The sequence below is a fragment of the Oncorhynchus nerka genome, linkage group LG23 (genome assembly GCF_034236695.1).
Source record: "Oncorhynchus nerka isolate Pitt River linkage group LG23, Oner_Uvic_2.0, whole genome shotgun sequence".
Taxonomy (NCBI): domain Eukaryota; kingdom Metazoa; phylum Chordata; class Actinopteri; order Salmoniformes; family Salmonidae; genus Oncorhynchus; species Oncorhynchus nerka.
The window spans coordinates 5,385,488-5,406,486 of NC_088418.1; the positions used below are offsets into that span (position 1 = coordinate 5,385,488).

General features: G+C 42.0%; 1 protein-coding gene across 1 annotated transcript in view; it reads left to right on the plus strand.

The window, feature by feature from the left end:
- sptlc3 (serine palmitoyltransferase, long chain base subunit 3) overlaps window positions 1-20,999 on the plus strand; it is a 56,074-nt gene that overhangs the window by 13,887 nt on the left and 21,188 nt on the right. The window contains exons 3-4 of the mRNA XM_065008447.1: window positions 3,944-4,098; window positions 5,209-5,364. Coding sequence (XP_064864519.1) covers window positions 3,944-4,098; window positions 5,209-5,364 — 311 coding nt within the window. The remainder of the gene's footprint in view (window positions 1-3,943; window positions 4,099-5,208; window positions 5,365-20,999) is intronic.

Genomic DNA, 20,999 nt, shown 5'->3' on the forward strand with positions numbered 1-20,999 from the left:
GTGTATGTAAACTAGTGTTAATGACTCCAATCTAAGTGGATGTAAACTAGTTGTAATGACTCCAATCTAAGTGTATGTAAACTAGTTGTAATGACTCCAATCTAAATGGATGTAAACTAGTTGTAATGACTCCAACCTAAGTGGATGTAAACTTCATACTTCAACTGTTTGTGCCATGTAGTAATCACACTGTGCTGTGACAATGAACCCTGTTTTCAATATGTCCTGAGGTGTTCTGCTATGTTCTGCTCTGTCCTGCTATGTTCTGCTATGTTCTGCTCTGTCCTGCTGTGTTCTGCTCTGTTCTGCTCTGTTCTGCTCTGTTCTGCCATGTTCTGCTCTGTTCTGCTGTGTTCTGCTGTGTTCTGCTATGTTCTGCTCTGTCCTGCTGTGTTCTGCTCTGTTCTGCCATGTTCTGCTCTGTTCTGCTATGTTCTGCTCTGTTCTGCTGTGTTCTGCTCTGTTCTGCTATGTTCTGCTCTGCTCTGCTCTGTTCTGCCATGTTCTGCTCTGTTCTGCTATGTTCTGCTCTGTTCTGCTATGTTCTGCTCTGTTCTGCTATGTTCTGCTCTGTTCTGCTGTGTTCTGCTCTGTTCTGCTATGTTCTGCTCTGCTCTGCTCTGTTCTGCCATGTTCTGCTCTGTTCTGCTATGTTCTGCTCTGTTCTGCTATGTTCTGCTCTGTTCTGCAGTGTTCTGCTGTGTTCTGCTGTGTTCTGCCATGTTCTGCCGTGTTCTGCTGTGTTCTACTCTGTTCTGCTGTGTTCTGCCATGTTCTGCTCTGTTCTGCTGTGTTCTGCTCTGTTCTGCTGTGTTCTGCTCTGTTCTGCTGTGTTCTGCTGTGTTCTACTCTGTTCTGCTGTGTTCTGCTCTGTTCTGCTGTGTTCTGCTCTGTTCTGCTCTGTTCTGCTGTGCCTTGGTCCTAATGGAGCTCTTTGAAAATAATGTCAGATCAGAAGCTCAAAAAAAAAAACTATTTTTGCCAACAGCACCATGTCCAGTGCACTCCTCTTACAGTGATCACCCACTTCTAGTCATGTGATACAGTGATCACCCACTTCTAGTCATGGGATACAGTGATCACCCACTTCTAGTCTTGGGATACAGTGATCACCCACTTCTAGTCATGGGATACAGTGATCACCCACTTCTAGTCATGGGATACAGTGATCACCCAATTCTAGTCATGTGATACAGTGATCACCCACTTCTAGTCATGGGATACAGTGATCACCCACTTCTAGTCTTGTGATACAGTGATCACCCAATTCTAGTCATGGGATACAGTGATCACCCATGTCTAGTCATGGGATACAGTGATCACCCACTTCTAGTCTTGTGATACAGTGATCACCCACTTCTAGTCATGGGATACAGTGATCACCCACTTCTAGTCTTGGGATACAGTGATCACCCACTTCTAGTCTTGGGATACAGTGATCACCCACTTCTAGTCTTGGGATACAGTGATCACCCACTTCTAGTCTTGTGATACAGTGATCACCCACTTCTAGTCATGAGATACAGTGATCACCCACTTCTAGTCTTGGGATACAGTGATCACCCACTTCTAGTCTTGTGATACAGTGATCACTATATCTCATTAGGAGGTAACTGCACCACCTCTCCAATTATTCAAACATACTTACCACTTGCAGTTGAAGTCGGGAGGTTTACACACACCTTAGCCAAATGCATTTAAACTCAGTTTTTCACAATTCCTGACATTTAATACTAGCAAAAAAATTCCCTGTTTTAGGTCAGTTAGTATCACCACTTTGTTTTAATTAAGAATGTGAAATGTCAGAATAATAGCAGTGTCACGGTTTTCTTCCGTCGAAGGAGAGTCGGACCAAAATGCAGCGTGGTAATTTCTATACATGTTTATTGAACGACAAAAACAACAAACGGAATTGGAAAACCTGTACAGCCTATCTGGTGACAACTAACACAGAGATAGGAACAATCACCCACGAAACACTCAAAGAATATGGCTGCCTAAATATGGTTCCCAATCAGAGACAACGAAAATCACCTGACTCTGATTGAGAACCGCCTCAGGCAGCCATAGACTATGCTAGACACCCCCAAGACGAAACACACCACAATAAACCCATGTCACACCCTAGCCTGACCAAATAAATGAAGAAAAACACAATATATTTCGACCAGGGTGTGACAAGCAGAGAGAATTATTTATTTCAGCTTTTATTTATTTCATCACATTCCCAGTGGGTCAGAAGTTTACATACACTCACTTAGTATTTGGTAGCATTGCCTTTAAATTGTTTAACTTGGGTCAAACATTGAGTGGCTATCCACAATAAGTTTGGTGAATTTTGGCCCATTCCTCCTGACAGAGCTGGTGTAACTGAGTCATGTTTGTAGGCCTCCTTGCTCGCACACGCCTTTTCAGTTCTGCCCACAAATTTTCTATGGGATTGAGGTCGTGGCTTTGTGATGGCCACTCCAATACCTTGACTTTGTTGTCCTTATGCCATTTTGACAATACTTTGGAAGTATGCTTGGGGTCATTGTCCATTTGGAAGACCCATTTACGACCAAGCTTTAACTTCCTGACTGATGTCTTGAGATGTTGCTTCAATATATCCACATAATTTTTCCTCCTCGTGATGCCATCTATTTTGTGAAGTGCACCAGCCCCTCCTGCAGCAAAGCGCCCTCACAACATGATGCTGCCACCCCCATGCTTCACGGTTTGGATGGTGACCTTCGGCTTGCAAGCCTCCCCCTTTTTCCTCCAAACATAACAATGGTCATTATGGCCAAACAGTTATATATTTGTTTCATCAGACCAGAGGACATTTCTCCAAAAAGTACGATCTTTGTTCCCATGTGCAGTTGCAAACCGTAGTCTGGCTTTTTTATGGCGGTTTTGGAGCAGTGGCTTCTTCCTTGCTGAGTGTCCTTTCAGGTTATGTCGATATAGGACTCGTTTTAAAGTGGATCTTCACAAGGTTCCTCACTGTTGTTCTGGGATTGATTTGCACTTTTCGCACCAAAGTACGTTCATCTCTAGGAGACAGAACGCGTCTCCTTCCTGAGTGGTATGACGACTGCGTGGTCCCATGGTGTTTATACTTGCGTACTATTGTTTGTACAGATGAACGTGGTACCTTCAGGCGTTTGATAATGGCTCCCAAGGATGAACCAGACTTGTGGAGGTCTACAATGTTTTTTCTGGGGTCTTGGCTGATTTCTGTTGATTTTCCCATGATGTCAAGCAAAGAGGCACTGAGTTTGAAGGTAGGCCTTGAAATACATCCACAGGTACACCTCCAATTGACTCAAATGATGTCAATTAGCCTATCAGAAGCCTCTAAAGCCATGACATCATTTTCTGGAATTTTCCAAGCTGTTTAAAGGCACAGTCAACTTAGTGTATGTAAACTTCTGACCCACTGGAATTGTGATACAGTAAATTATAAGTGAAATAATCTGTCCGTAAACAATTGTTGGAAAAATTACTTGTGTCATGCACAAAGTAGATGTCCTAACCGACTTGCAAAAACTATAGTTTGATATTAATTAACAAGAAATTTGTGGAATGGTTAAAAAACAAGTTTTTAATGACTCCAACCTAAGTGTATGTAAACTAGTTTTAATGACTCCAACCTAAGTGTATGTAAACTAGTTTTAATGACTCCAACCTAAGTGTCTGTAAACTAGTGTTAATGACTCCAACCTAAGTGTATGTAAACTAGTTTTAATGACTCCAACCTAAGTGGATGTAAACTAGTTGTAATGACTCCAACCTAAGTGGATGTAAACTAGTTTTAATGACTCCAACCTAAATGGATGTAAACTAGTTTTAATGACTCCAACCTAAGTGGATGTAAACTTCATACTTGAACTGTTTGTGCCATGTAGTAATCACGCTGTGCTGTGACAATGAACCCTGTTTTCAATATGTGTCTCCTCAGGATTTCGTCCCTCTGTACCAAGACTTTGAGAACTTCTACACCCGTAACCTGTACATGAGAGTAAGAGACAACTGGAACAGACCTATATGCAGTCTGCCTGGCCCTGTGTTTGACGTGATGGAGAGGGTGTCCCCAGACTACAACTGGACATTCAGGTACAGGGTGCTGATCTAGAATCAGTTTTTTTCCACTTGTAGATAACAATGGATCTTATTACATCGGACAAGGGAGGACCTGATCCTAGATCTGAACTCCTACTCTGATACACTGTGTGTGTATATGGTCCTAGGTTCTAATAAGGCTTTGAGCAAATTCAATGAAACAATATTGTTTACTGTTTTGTGTTCTAATTGTTTATCGTATTATGTGTGTGTGTGTGTGTGTGTGTGTGTGTTTGCCTCTCAGACATACATGTGCAACAAAATCAATTGTTCACACGTCTATAACGTATGAACCAGTTAGAAAATGATTAGTACATGTTCAGTTTAACAGTCATCAACGTAGGGTTTAATGTCTGTCTGTCTGTCTGTGTGTGTTCAGTTTAACAGTCATCAACGTAGGGTTTAATGTCTGTCTGTCTGTCTGTCTGTGTGTGTTCAGTTTAACAGTCATCAACGTAGGGTTTAATGTCTGTCTGTATGTCTGTCTGTCTGTGTTCAGTTTAACAGGCATCAACGTAGGGTTTAATGTCTGTCTGTATGTCTGTCTGTCTGTGTTCAGTTTAACAGGCATCAACGTAGGGTTTAATGTCTGTCTGTCTGTCTGTGTGTGTTCAGTTTAACAGTCATCAACGTAGGGTTTAATGTCTGTCTGTCTGTCTGTCTGTGTGTGTTCAGTTTAACAGTCATCAACGTAGGGTTTAATGTCTGTCTGTATGTCTGTCTGTGTGTGTTCAGTTTAACAGTCATCAACGTAGGGTTTAATGTCTGTCTGTATGTCTGTCTGTGTGTGTTCAGTTTAACAGTCATCAACGTAGGGTTTAATGTCTGTCTGTATGTCTGTCTGTCTGTGTTCAGTTTAACAGGCATCAACGTAGGGTTTAATGTCTGTCTGTATGTCTGTCTGTGTGTGTTCAGTTTAACAGGCATCAACGTAGGGTTTAATGTCTGTCTGTATGTCTGTCTGTGTGTGTTCAGTTTAACAGGGAAGACCATAGACGATGTCATCAACATGGGTTTAATGTCTGTCTGTATGTCTGTCTGTCTGTGTTCAGTTTAACAGTCATCAACGTAGGGTTTAATGTCTGTCTGTCTGTGTGTGTTCAGTTTAACAGGGAAGACCATAGACGATGTCATCAACATGGGTTCCTATAACTACCTGGGTTTCGCTGAGAACAACGGTGATTTCCTGAAAACTGTGGCAGACAGAACCCAGCAGTATGGTCTCGGGGTCTGCAGCACTCGACAGGAAATGGGTGAGCAGTGTGTGTGAGTGTGTGTGTGTGTGTGTGTGTGTGTGTGTGTGTGTGTGTGTGTGTGTGTGTGTGTGTGTGTGTGTGTGTGTGTGTGTGACAGGTGTGGAGGGTTGGGGCTGAGAAGGAGGGGTGTGTGTGGGTGTGGGTGTGGGTGTGGTAAACGTGTGTTTTTTGGTTAAACTCTAAAGCTAGCCACTCTTTTTTTCCCCCACTCGGTTTGAAATAGGTCAGTTATGCATTAATAGTGCACTACTTTAGGGCTTTAGTCAAATGTAGTGCACTACTTTAGGGCTTTAGTCAAATGTAGTGCACTTTGTAGGCAATAGGGTGCCATCTGGGATGTTCCCTAACAATGTTTGTACCATGTTGTGTTGCTGCCATGTTGTGTTGCTGCCATGTTGTGTTGCTACCATGTTGTGTTGCTACCATGTTGTGTTGCTGCCATGTTGTGTTGCTACCATGTTGTGTTGCTACCATGTTGTGTTGCTGCCATGTTGTGTTGCTGCCATGTTGTATTGCTACCATGTGTTGCTACCATGTTGTGTTGCTACCATGTTGTGTTGCTACCATGTTGTGTTGCTGCCATGTTGTGTTGCTACCATGTTGTGCTACCATGTTGTGTTGCTACCATGTTGTGTTGCTACCATGTTGTGCTACCATGTTGTGTTGCTACCATGTTGTGTTGCTACCATGTTGTGCTACCATGTTGTGTTGCTGCCATGTTGTGTTGCCATGTTGTGCTGCCATGTTGTGTTGCTGCCATGTTGTGTTGCTACCATGTTGTGCTACCATGTTGTGTTGCTGCCATGTTGTGTTGCTACCATGTTTTGTTGCTGCCATGTTGTGCTGCCATGTTGTGTTGCTGCCATGTTGTGTTGCTGCCATGTTGTGGTGCTACCATGTGGTGCTACCATGTTGTTCTGCTGCCATGTTGTGTTGCTACCATGTTGTGCTGCTGCCATGTTGTGCTGCTGCCATGTTGTGTTGCTACCATGTTGTGCTGCTGCCATGTTTTGTTCTGCTGCCATGTTGTGTTGCTACCATGTTGTGCTGCTGCCATGTTGTTCTGCTGCCATGTTGTGTTGACTTTCCTAGTTAAAAAATAAATCCAACATTGTGTAGAAAAGGTTTTTCCATTTGGGACGTAGTCCCAGTCTGTGTGTTTTGTGGGGAGCACTGAAGCACTACTAGTGTCCCCTTGACATGAGCCACTCCTTCACACGGTATCAGTCTTATCTATAGAGTATCTAGTCTTCTATTGTTGCCATATAAAAAATCCTCCGCCATATCTACGTATATATGAAGTCCAATAGGATTGAACTAATCTAACTCTTAAGGCGTTGTACAGGGCCAGTTCTTTGTTAATACCTGTAGGTTTACGAGCGGTAATAAATTCCTCTCTTCTATAACCTACCACTTACATAAGATTCTGTGACCTACAGCGCATTCGGGAAAGTATTCAGACCCTTTGACATTTTTCCCACATTTTTGTTTACGTTACGGCCTTATTCTAAAATGGATTCAATAAAAACATTTACTGTACCCTTACAGTGAAATGTTGAATACAACAGGTGTAGTAGACCTTACAGTGAAATGCTGAATACAACAGGTGTAGTAGACCTTACAGTGAAATGCTGAATACAACAGGTGTAGTAGACCTTACAGTGAAATGCTGAATACAACAGGTGTAGTAGACCTCACAGTGAAATACTGAATACAACAGGTGTAGTAGACCTTACAGTGAAATGCTGAATACAACAGGTGTAGTAGACCTTACAGTGAAATGCTGAATACAACAGGTGTAGTAGACCTTACAGTGAAATGCTGAATACAACAGGTGTAGTAGACCTTACAGTGAAATGCTGAATACAACAGGTGTAGTAGACCTTACAGTGAAATGCTGAATACAACAGGTGTAGTAGACCTTACAGTGAAATGCTGAATACAACAGGTGTAGTAGACCTTACAGTGAAATGCTGAATACAACAGGTGTAGTAGACCTTACAGTGAAATGCTGAATACAACAGGTGTAGTAGACCTTACAGTGAAATGCTGAATACAACAGGTGTAGTAGACCTTACAGTGAAATGCTGAATACAACAGGTGTAAGGTAGACCTCACAGTGAAATGTTGAATACAACAGGTGTAGGTAGACCTCACAGTGAAATGCTGAATACAACAGGTGTAGGTAGACCTCACAGTGAAATGCTGAATACAACAGGTGTAGTAGACCTTACAGTGAAATGCTGAATACAACAGGTGTAGTAGACCTTACAGTGAAATGCTGAATACAACAGGTGTAGTAGACCTTACAGTGAAATGCTGAATACAACAGGTGTAGTAGACCTTACAGTGAAATGCTGAATACAACAGGTGTAGTAGACCTTACAGTGAAATGCTGAATACAACAGGTGTAAGGTAGACCTCACAGTGAAATGTTGAATACAACAGGTGTAGGTAGACCTCACAGTGAAATGCTGAATACAACAGGTGTAGTAGACCTCACAGTGAAATGCTGAATACAACAGGTGTAGCAGACCTCACAGTGAAATGCTGAATACAACAGGTGTAGTAGACCTTACAGTGAAATGCTGAATACAACAGGTGTAAGGTAGACCTCACAGTGAAATGTTGAATACAACAGGTGTAGGTAGACCTCACAGTGAAATGCTGAATACAACAGGTGTAGCAGACCTCACAGTGAAATGCTGAATACAACAGGTGTAGTAGACCTTACAGTGAAATGCTGAATACAACAGGTGTAGGTAGACCTCACAGTGAAATGCTGAATACAACAGGTGTAGTAGACCTCACAGTGAAATGCTGAATACAAGAGGTGTAGTAGACCGTACAGTGAAATGCTGAATACAACAGGTGTAGTAGACCTCACAGTGAAATGCTGAATACAACAGGTGTAGTAGACCGTACAGTGAAATGCTGAATACAACAGGTGTAGTAGACCTTACAGTGAAATGCTGAATACAACAGGTGTAGTAGACCTTACAGTGAAATGCTGAATACAACAGGTGTAGTAGACCTTACAGTGAAATGCTGAATACAACAGGTGTTGTAGACCTCACAGTGAAATGCTGAATACAACAGGTGTAGTAGACCGTACAGTGAAATGCTGAATACAACAGGTGTAGTAGACCGTACAGTGAAATGCTGAATACAACAGGTGTAGTAGACCGTACAGTGAAATGCTGAATACAACAGGTGTTGTAGACCTCACAGTGAAATGCTGAATACAACAGGTGTAGTAGACCTCACAGTGAAATGCTGAATACAACAGGTGTAGTAGACCGTACAGTGAAATGCTGAATACAACAGGTGTAGTAGACCTCACAGTGAAATGCTGAATACAACAGGTGTAGGTAGACCTTACAGTGAAATGCTGAATACAACAGGTGTAGTAGACCTCACAGTGAAATGCTGAATACAACAGGTGTAGTAGACCTTACAGTGAAATGCTGAATACAACAGGTGTAGCAGACCGTACAGTGAAATGCTGACTACAACAGGTGTAGTAGACCTCACAGTGAAATGCTGAATACAACAGGTGTAGTAGACCTCACAGTGAAATGATGAATACAACAGGTGTAGCAGACCTCACAGTGAAATGCTGAATACAACAGGTGTAGTAGACCGTACAGTGAAATGCTGAATACAACAGGTGTAGTAGACCTCACAGTGAAATGCTGAATACAACAGGTGTATCAGACCGTACAGTGAAATGCTGAATACAACAGGTGTAGTAGACCTTACAGTGAAATGCTGAATACAACAGGTGTAGTAGACCTCACAGTGAAATGCTGAATACAACAGGTGTATCAGACCGTACAGTGAAATGCTGAATACAACAGGTGTAGTAGACCTCACAGTGAAATGCTGAATACAACAGGTGTATCAGACCGTACAGTGAAATGCTGAATACAACAGGTGTAGTAGACCTTACAGTGAAATGCTGAATACAACAGGTGTAGTAGACCTTACAGTGAAATGCTGAATACAACAGGTGTAGTAGACCTCACAGTGAAATGCTGAATACAACAGGTGTAGTAGACCTTACAGTGAAATGCTGAATACAACAGGTGTAGTAGACCTCACAGTGAAATGCTGAATACAACAGGTGTAGTAGACCTTACAGTGAAATGCTGAATACAACAGGTGTAAGGTAGACCTCACAGTGAAATGTTGAATACAACAGGTGTAGGTAGACCTCACAGTGAAATGCTGAATACAACAGGTGTAGTAGACCTCACATTGAAATGCTGAATACAACAGGTGTAGTAGACCTTACAGTGAAATGCTGAATACAACAGGTGTAGTAGACCTCACAGTGAAATGCTGAATACAACAGGTGTAGTAGACCTCACAGTGAAATGCTGAATACAACAGGTGTAGTAGACCTTACAGTGAAATGCTGAATACAACAGGTGTAAGGTAGACCTCACAGTGAAATGTTGAATACAACAGGTGTAGGTAGACCTCACAGTGAAATGCTGAATACAACAGGTGTAGCAGACCTCACAGTGAAATGCTGAATACAACAGGTGTAGTAGACCTTACAGTGAAATGCTGAATACAACAGGTGTAGGTAGACCTCACAGTGAAATGCTGAATACAACAGGTGTAGTAGACCTCACAGTGAAATGCTGAATACAACAGGTGTAGTAGACCGTACAGTGAAATGCTGAATACAACAGGTGTAGTAGACCTCACAGTGAAATGCTGAATACAACAGGTGTAGTAGACCGTACAGTGAAATGCTGAATACAACAGGTGTAGTAGACCTTACAGTGAAATGCTGAATAAAACAGGTGTAGTAGACCTTACAGTGAAATGCTGAATACAACAGGTGTAGTAGACCTTACAGTGAAATGCTGAATACAACAGGTGTTGTAGACCTCACAGTGAAATGCTGAATACAACAGGTGTAGTAGACCGTACAGTGAAATGCTGAATACAACAGGTGTAGTAGACCGTACAGTGAAATGCTGAATACAACAGGTGTAGTAGACCGTACAGTGAAATGCTGAATACAACAGGTGTTGTAGACCTCACAGTGAAATGCTGAATACAACAGGTGTAGTAGACCTCACAGTGAAATGCTGAATACAACAGGTGTAGTAGACCGTACAGTGAAATGCTGAATACAACAGGTGTAGTAGACCTCACAGTGAAATGCTGAATACAACAGGTGTAGGTAGACCTTACAGTGAAATGCTGAATACAACAGGTGTAGTAGACCTCACAGTGAAATGCTGAATACAACAGGTGTAGTAGACCTTACAGTGAAATGCTGAATACAACAGGTGTAGCAGACCGTACAGTGAAATGCTGACTACAACAGGTGTAGTAGACCTCACAGTGAAATGCTGAATACAACAGGTGTAGTAGACCTCACAGTGAAATGATGAATACAACAGGTGTAGCAGACCTCACAGTGAAATGCTGAATACAACAGGTGTAGTAGACCGTACAGTGAAATGCTGAATACAACAGGTGTAGTAGACCTCACAGTGAAATGCTGAATACAACAGGTGTATCAGACCGTACAGTGAAATGCTGAATACAACAGGTGTAGTAGACCTTACAGTGAAATGCTGAATACAACAGGTGTAGTAGACCTCACAGTGAAATGCTGAATACAACAGGTGTATCAGACCGTACAGTGAAATGCTGAATACAACAGGTGTAGTAGACCTCACAGTGAAATGCTGAATACAACAGGTGTAGTAGACCTTACAGTGAAATGCTGAATACAACAGGTGTAGTAGACCTTACAGTGAAATGCTGAATACAACAGGTGTAGTAGACCTTACAGTGAAATGCTGAATACAACAGGTGTTGTAGACCTCACAGTGAAATGCTGAATACAACAGGTGTAGTAGACCGTACAGTGAAATGCTGAATACAACAGGTGTAGTAGACCGTACAGTGAAATGCTGAATACAACAGGTGTAGTAGACCGTACAGTGAAATGCTGAATACAACAGGTGTTGTAGACCTCACAGTGAAATGCTGAATACAACAGGTGTAGTAGACCTCACAGTGAAATGCTGAATACAACAGGTGTAGTAGACCGTACAGTGAAATGCTGAATACAACAGGTGTAGTAGACCTCACAGTGAAATGCTGAATACAACAGGTGTAGGTAGACCTTACAGTGAAATGCTGAATACAACAGGTGTAGTAGACCTCACAGTGAAATGCTGAATACAACAGGTGTAGTAGACCGTACAGTGAAATGCTGAATACAACAGGTGTAGTAGACCGTACAGTGAAATGCTGAATACAACAGGTGTAGTAGACCTTACAGTGAAATGCTGAATACAACAGGTGTAGGTAGACCTCACAGTGAAATGCTGAATACAACAGGTGTAGTAGACCTCACAGTGAAATGCTGAATACAACAGGTGTAGTAGACCGTACAGTGAAATGCTGAATACAACAGGTGTAGTAGACCTCACAGTGAAATGCTGAATACAACAGGTGTAGTAGACCGTACAGTGAAATGCTGAATACAACAGGTGTAGTAGACCTTACAGTGAAATGCTGAATACAACAGGTGTAGTAGACCTTACAGTGAAATGCTGAATACAACAGGTGTAGTAGACCTTACAGTGAAATGCTGAATACAACAGGTGTTGTAGACCTCACAGTGAAATGCTGAATACAACAGGTGTAGTAGACCGTACAGTGAAATGCTGAATACAACAGGTGTAGTAGACCGTACAGTGAAATGCTGAATACAACAGGTGTAGTAGACCGTACAGTGAAATGCTGAATACAACAGGTGTTGTAGACCTCACAGTGAAATGCTGAATACAACAGGTGTAGTAGACCTCACAGTGAAATGCTGAATACAACAGGTGTAGTAGACCGTACAGTGAAATGCTGAATACAACAGGTGTAGTAGACCTCACAGTGAAATGCTGAATACAACAGGTGTAGGTAGACCTTACAGTGAAATGCTGAATACAACAGGTGTAGTAGACCTCACAGTGAAATGCTGAATACAACAGGTGTAGGTAGACCTCACAGTGAAATGCTGAATACAACAGGTGTAGTAGACCTCACAGTGAAATGCTGAATACAACAGGTGTAGTAGACCGTACAGTGAAATGCTGAATACAACAGGTGTAGTAGACCTCACAGTGAAATGCTGAATACAACAGGTGTAGTAGACCGTACAGTGAAATGCTGAATACAACAGGTGTAGTAGACCTTACAGTGAAATGCTGAATACAACAGGTGTAGTAGACCTTACAGTGAAATGCTGAATACAACAGGTGTAGTAGACCTTACAGTGAAATGCTGAATACAACAGGTGTTGTAGACCTCACAGTGAAATGCTGAATACAACAGGTGTAGTAGACCGTACAGTGAAATGCTGAATACAACAGGTGTAGTAGACCGTACAGTGAAATGCTGAATACAACAGGTGTAGTAGACCGTACAGTGAAATGCTGAATACAACAGGTGTTGTAGACCTCACAGTGAAATGCTGAATACAACAGGTGTAGTAGACCTCACAGTGAAATGCTGAATACAACAGGTGTAGTAGACCGTACAGTGAAATGCTGAATACAACAGGTGTAGTAGACCTCACAGTGAAATGCTGAATACAACAGGTGTAGGTAGACCTTACAGTGAAATGCTGAATACAACAGGTGTAGTAGACCTCACAGTGAAATGCTGAATACAACAGGTGTAGTAGACCTTACAGTGAAATGCTGAATACAACAGGTGTAGCAGACCGTACAGTGAAATGCTGACTACAACAGGTGTAGTAGACCTCACAGTGAAATGCTGAATACAACAGGTGTAGTAGACCTCACAGTGAAATGATGAATACAACAGGTGTAGCAGACCTCACAGTGAAATGCTGAATACAACAGGTGTAGTAGACCGTACAGTGAAATGCTGAATACAACAGGTGTAGTAGACCTCACAGTGAAATGCTGAATACAACAGGTGTATCAGACCGTACAGTGAAATGCTGAATACAACAGGTGTAGTAGACCTTACAGTGAAATGCTGAATACAACAGGTGTAGTAGACCTCACAGTGAAATGCTGAATACAACAGGTGTATCAGACCGTACAGTGAAATGCTGAATACAACAGGTGTAGTAGACCTCACAGTGAAATGCTGAATACAACAGGTGTAGTAGACCTTACAGTGAAATGCTGAATACAACAGGTGTAGTAGACCTTACAGTGAAATGCTGAATACAACAGGTGTAGTAGACCTTACAGTGAAATGCTGAATACAACAGGTGTTGTAGACCTCACAGTGAAATGCTGAATACAACAGGTGTAGTAGACCGTACAGTGAAATGCTGAATACAACAGGTGTAGTAGACCGTACAGTGAAATGCTGAATACAACAGGTGTAGTAGACCGTACAGTGAAATGCTGAATACAACAGGTGTTGTAGACCTCACAGTGAAATGCTGAATACAACAGGTGTAGTAGACCTCACAGTGAAATGCTGAATACAACAGGTGTAGTAGACCGTACAGTGAAATGCTGAATACAACAGGTGTAGTAGACCTCACAGTGAAATGCTGAATACAACAGGTGTAGGTAGACCTTACAGTGAAATGCTGAATACAACAGGTGTAGTAGACCTCACAGTGAAATGCTGAATACAACAGGTGTAGTAGACCTCACAGTGAAATGCTGAATACAACAGGTGTAGTAGACCGTACAGTGAAATGCTGAATACAACAGGTGTAGTAGACCTTACAGTGAAATGCTGAATACAACAGGTGTAGTAGACCTTACAGTGAAATGCTGAATACAACAGGTGTAGTAGACCTTACAGTGAAATGCTGAATACAACAGGTGTTGTAGACCTCACAGTGAAATGCTGAATACAACAGGTGTAGTAGACCGTACAGTGAAATGCTGAATACAACAGGTGTAGTAGACCTTACAGTGAAATGCTGAATACAACAGGTGTAGCAGACCGTACAGTGAAATGCTGACTACAACAGGTGTAGTAGACCTCACAGTGAAATGCTGAATACAACAGGTGTAGTAGACCTCACAGTGAAATGATGAATACAACAGGTGTAGCAGACCTCACAGTGAAATGCTGAATACAACAGGTGTAGTAGACCGTACAGTGAAATGCTGAATACAACAGGTGTAGTAGACCTCACAGTGAAATGCTGAATACAACAGGTGTATCAGACCGTACAGTGAAATGCTGAATACAACAGGTGTAGTAGACCTTACAGTGAAATGCTGAATACAACAGGTGTAGTAGACCTCACAGTGAAATGCTGAATACAACAGGTGTATCAGACCGTACAGTGAAATGCTGAATACAACAGGTGTAGTAGACCTCACAGTGAAATGCTGAATACAACAGGTGTATCAGACCGTACAGTGAAATGCTGAATACAACAGGTGTAGTAGACCTCACAGTGAAATGCTGAATACAACAGGTGTAGTAGACCTTACAGTGAAATGCTGAATACAACAGGTGTAGTAGACCTCACAGTGAAATGCTGAATACAACAGGTGTAGGTAGACCTTACAGTGAAATGCTGAATACAACAGGTGTAGTAGACCTCACAGTGAAATGCTGAATACAACAGGTGTAGTAGACCTTACAGTGAAATGCTGAATACAACAGGTGTAGCAGACCGTACAGTGAAATGCTGACTACAACAGGTGTAGTAGACCTCACAGTGAAATGCTGAATACAACAGGTGTAGTAGACCTCACAGTGAAATGATGAATACAACAGGTGTAGCAGACCTCACAGTGAAATGCTGAATACAACAGGTGTAGTAGACCGTACAGTGAAATGCTGAATACAACAGGTGTAGTAGACCTCACAGTGAAATGCTGAATACAACAGGTGTATCAGACCGTACAGTGAAATGCTGAATACAACAGGTGTAGTAGACCTTACAGTGAAATGCTGAATACAACAGGTGTAGTAGACCTCACAGTGAAATGCTGAATACAACAGGTGTATCAGACCGTACAGTGAAATGCTGAATACAACAGGTGTAGTAGACCTCACAGTGAAATGCTGAATACAACAGGTGTAGTAGACCTTACAGTGAAATGCTGAATACAACAGGTGTAGTAGACCTTACAGTGAAATGCTGAATACAACAGGTGTTGTAGACCTCACAGTGAAATGCTGAATACAACAGGTGTAGTAGACCGTACAGTGAAATGCTGAATACAACAGGTGTAGTAGACCGTACAGTGAAATGCTGAATACAACAGGTGTAGTAGACCGTACAGTGAAATGCTGAATACAACAGGTGTTGTAGACCTCACAGTGAAATGCTGAATACAACAGGTGTAGTAGACCTCACAGTGAAATGCTGAATACAACAGGTGTAGTAGACCGTACAGTGAAATGCTGAATACAACAGGTGTAGTAGACCTCACAGTGAAATGCTGAATACAACAGGTGTAGGTAGACCTTACAGTGAAATGCTGAATACAACAGGTGTAGTAGACCTCACAGTGAAATGCTGAATACAACAGGTGTAGTAGACCTCACAGTGAAATGCTGAATACAACAGGTGTAGTAGACCGTACAGTGAAATGCTGAATACAACAGGTGTAGTAGACCTTACAGTGAAATGCTGAATACAACAGGTGTAGTAGACCTTACAGTGAAATGCTGAATACAACAGGTGTAGTAGACCTTACAGTGAAATGCTGAATACAACAGGTGTTGTAGACCTCACAGTGAAATGCTGAATACAACAGGTGTAGTAGACCGTACAGTGAAATGCTGAATACAACAGGTGTAGTAGACCTTACAGTGAAATGCTGAATACAACAGGTGTAGCAGACCATACAGTGAAATGCTGACTACAACAGGTGTAGTAGACCTCACAGTGAAATGCTGAATACAACAGGTGTAGTAGACCTCACAGTGAAATGATGAATACAACAGGTGTAGCAGACCTCACAGTGAAATGCTGAATACAACAGGTGTAGTAGACCGTACAGTGAAATGCTGAATACAACAGGTGTAGTAGACCTCACAGTGAAATGCTGAATACAACAGGTGTAGTAGACCTCACAGTGAAATGCTGAATACAACAGGTGTAGTAGACCGTACAGTGAAATGCTGAATACAACAGGTGTAGTAGACCTTACAGTGAAATGCTGAATACAACAGGTGTAGCAGACCGTACAGTGAAATGCTGACTACAACAGGTGTAGTAGACCTCACAGTGAAATGCTGAATACAACAGGTGTAGTAGACCTCACAGTGAAATGATGAATACAACAGGTGTAGCAGACCTCACAGTGAAATGCTGAATACAACAGGTGTAGTAGACCGTACAGTGAAATGCTGAATACAACAGGTGTAGTAGACCTCACAGTGAAATGCTGAATACAACAGGTGTATCAGACCGTACAGTGAAATGCTGAATACAACAGGTGTAGTAGACCTTACAGTGAAATGCTGAATACAACAGGTGTAGTAGACCTCACAGTGAAATGCTGAATACAACAGGTGTATCAGACCGTACAGTGAAATGCTGAATACAACATGTGTAGTAGACCTCACAGTGAAATGCTGAATACAACAGGTGTATCAGACCGTACAGTGAAATGCTGAATACAACAGGTGTAGTAGACCTTACAGTGAAATGCTGAATACAACAGGTGTAGTAGACCTTACAGTGAAATGCTGAATACAACAGGTGTAGTAGACCTCACAGTGAAATGCTGAATACAACAGGTGTAGTAGACCTTACAGTGAAATGCTGAATACAACAGGTGTAGTAGACCTCACAGTGAAATGCTGAATACAACAGGTGTAGTAGACCTCACAGTGAAATGCTGAATACAACAGGTGTAGTAGACCTTACAGTGAAATGCTGAATACAACAGTTGTAGTAGACCTCACAGTGAAATGCTGAATACAACAGGTGTAGTAGACCTCACAGTGAAATGCTGAATACAACAGGTGTAGTAGACCTCACAGTGAAATGCTGAATACAACAGGTGTAGTAGACCGTACAGTGAAATGCTGAATACAACAGGTGTAGTAGACCTTACAGTGAAATGCTGAATACAACAGGTGTAGTAGACCGTACAGTGAAATGCTGAATACAACAGGTGTAGTAGACCTTACAGTGAAATGCTGAATACAACAGGTGTAGTAGACCTTACAGTGAAATGCTGAATACAACAGGTGTAGTAGACCTTACAGTGAAATGCTGAATAAAACAGGTGTTGTAGACCTCACAGTGAAATGCTGAATACAACAGGTGTAGTAGACCGTACAGTGAAATGCTGAATACAACAGGTGTAGTAGACCGTACAGTGAAATGCTGAATACAACAGGTGTAGTAGACCTCACAGTGAAATGCTGAATACAACAGGTGTAGGTAGACCTTACAGTGAAATGCTGAATACAACAGGTGTAGTAGACCTCACAGTGAAATGCTGAATACAACAGGTGTAGTAGACCTTACAGTGAAATGCTGAATACAACAGGTGTAGCAGACCGTACAGTGAAATGCTGACTACAACAGGTGTAGTAGACCTCACAGTGAAATGCTGAATACAACAGGTGTAGTAGACCTCACAGTGAAATGATGAATACAACAGGTGTAGCAGACCTCACAGTGAAATGCTGAATACAACAGGTGTAGTAGACCGTACAGTGAAATGCTGAATACAACAGGTGTAGTAGACCTCACAGTGAAATGCTGAATACAACAGGTGTATCAGACCGTACAGTGAAATGCTGAATACAACAGGTGTAGTAGACCTTACAGTGAAATGCTGAATACAACAGGTGTAGTAGACCTCACAGTGAAATGCTGAATACAACAGGTGTATCAGACCGTACAGTGAAATGCTGAATACAACAGGTGTAGTAGACCTCACAGTGAAATGCTGAATACAACAGGTGTATCAGACCGTACAGTGAAATGCTGAATACAACAGGTGTAGTAGACCGTACAGTGAAATGCTGAATACAACAGGTGTAGTAGACCGTACAGTGAAATGCTGAATACAACAGGTGTAGTAGACCTTACAGTGAAATGCTGAATACAACAGGTGTAGTAGACCGTACAGTGAAATGCTGAATACAACAGGTGTAGTAGACCTTACAGTGAAATGCTGAATACAACAGGTGTAGTAGACCTTACAGTGAAATGCTGAATACAACAGGTGTAGTAGACCTTACAGTGAAATGCTGAATACAACAGGTGTAGTAGACCTCACAGTGAAATGCTGAATACAACAGGTGTAGTAGACCTTACAGTGAAATGCTGAATACAACAGGTGTAGTAGACCTCACAGTGAAATGCTGAATACAACAGGTGTAGTAGACCTCACAGTGAAATGCTGAATACAACAGGTGTAGTAGACCTTACAGTGAAATGCTGAATACAACAGGTGTAGTAGACTGTACAGTGAAATGCTGAATACAACAGGTGTAGTAGACCTTACAGTGAAATGCTGAATACAACAGGTATAGTATACCTTACAGTGAAATGCTGAATACAACAGGTGTAGTAGACCTCACAGTGAAATGCTGAATACAACAGGTGTAGTAGACCTTACAGTGAAATGCTGAATACAACAGGTGTAGTAGACCGTACAGTGAAATGCTGAATACAACAGGTGTAGTAGACCTTACAGTGAAATGCTGAATACAACAGGTGTAGTAGACCTTACAGTGAAATGCTGAATACAGCAGGTGTAGTAGACCTTAAGTGAAATGCTGAATACAACAGGTGTAGTAGACCTTACAGTGAAATGCTGAATACAACAGGTGTAGTAGACCTTACAGTGAAATGATGAATACAACAGGTGTAGTAGACCTTACAGGTAAATGCTGAATACAACAGGTGTAGTAGACCTTACCGTGAAATGCTGAATACAACAGGTGTAGTAGACCTGACAGTGAAATGCTGAATACAACAGGTGTAGTAGACCTTACCGTGAAATTCTGAATACAACAGGTGTAGTAGACCTCACAGGTAAATGCTGAATACAACAGGTGTAGTAGACCTCACAGTGAAATGCTGAATACAGCAGGTGTAGTAGACCTTACCGTGAAATGCTGAATACAACAGGTGTAGTAGACCTTACCATGAAATGCTGAATACAACAGGTGTAGTAGACCTCACAGGTAAATGCTGAATACAACAGGTGTAGTAGACCTCACAGGTAAATGCTTACTTACAAGCCCTTAACCAACAGTTAAGAAAATACCAACAAACAAAAAACAAATTAAGAGATAAGAATAACATAAATAAAGAGCAGCAGTAAATGACAATAGCGTGACTATATACAGGGGGTACCGGTACAGAGTCAATGTGGAGGCTATATACAGGGTATTACGGTACAGAGTCAATGTGGAGGCTATATACAGGGGGTACCGGTACAGAGTCAATGTGGAGGCTATATACAGGGTATTACGGTACAGAGTCAATGTGGAGGCTATATACAGGGTATTACGGTACAGAGTCAATGTGGAGGCTATATACAGGGTATTACGGTACAGAGTCAATGTGGAGGCTATATACAGGGTATTACGGTACAGAGTCAATGTGGAGGCTATATACAGGGTATTACGGTAGAGAGTCAATGTGTGACTATATACAGGGTATTACGGTACAGAGTCAATGTGGAGGCTATATACAGGGTATTACGGTAGAGAGTCAATGTGTGACTATATACAGGGAGTACCGGTACAGAGTCAATGTAGAGACTATATACAGGGGTTACCGGTACAGAGTCAATGTGGAGGCTATATACAGGGTATTACGGTAGAGAGTCAATGTGTGACTATATACAGGGAGTACCGGTACAGAGTCAATGTAGAGACTATATACAGGGGTTACCGGTACAGAGTCAATGTGGAGGCTATATACAGGGTATTACGGTAGAGAGTCAATGTGTGACTATATACAGGGAGTACCGGTACAGAGTCAATGTAGAGACTATATACAGGGGTTACCGGTACAGAGTCAATGTGGAGGCTATATACAGGGTATTACGGTACAGAGTCAATGTGGAGGCTATATACAGGGTGTTACGGTACAGAGTCAATGTGGAGGCTATATACAGGTGGTACCGGTACAGAGTCAATGTAGAGACTATATACAGGGGTTACCGGTACAGAGTCAATGTGGAGGCTATATACAGGGTATTACGGTACAGAGTCAATGTGGAGGCTATATACAGGGGTTACCGGTACAGAGTCAATGTAGAGACTATATACAGGGGTTACCGGTACAGAGTCAATGTGGAGGCTATATACAGGGGTTACCGGTACAGAGTCAATGTGGAGGCTATATACAGGGGTTACCGGTACAGAGTCAATGTGGAGGCTATATACAGGGGTTACCGGTACAGAGTCAATGTAGAGGCTATATACAGGGGGTACCGGTCCAGAGTCCACGTGGAGGCTATATACAGGGGGTACTGGTATAGAGTCAATGTGGAGGCTATATACAGGGTGTACCGGTACAGAGTCAATGTGGAGGCTATATACAGGGTATTACGGTACAGAGTCAATGTGGAGGCTATATACAGGGTATTACGGTACAGAGTCCATGTGGAGGCTATATACAGGGGGTACCGGTACAGAGTCAATGTGGAGGCTATATAC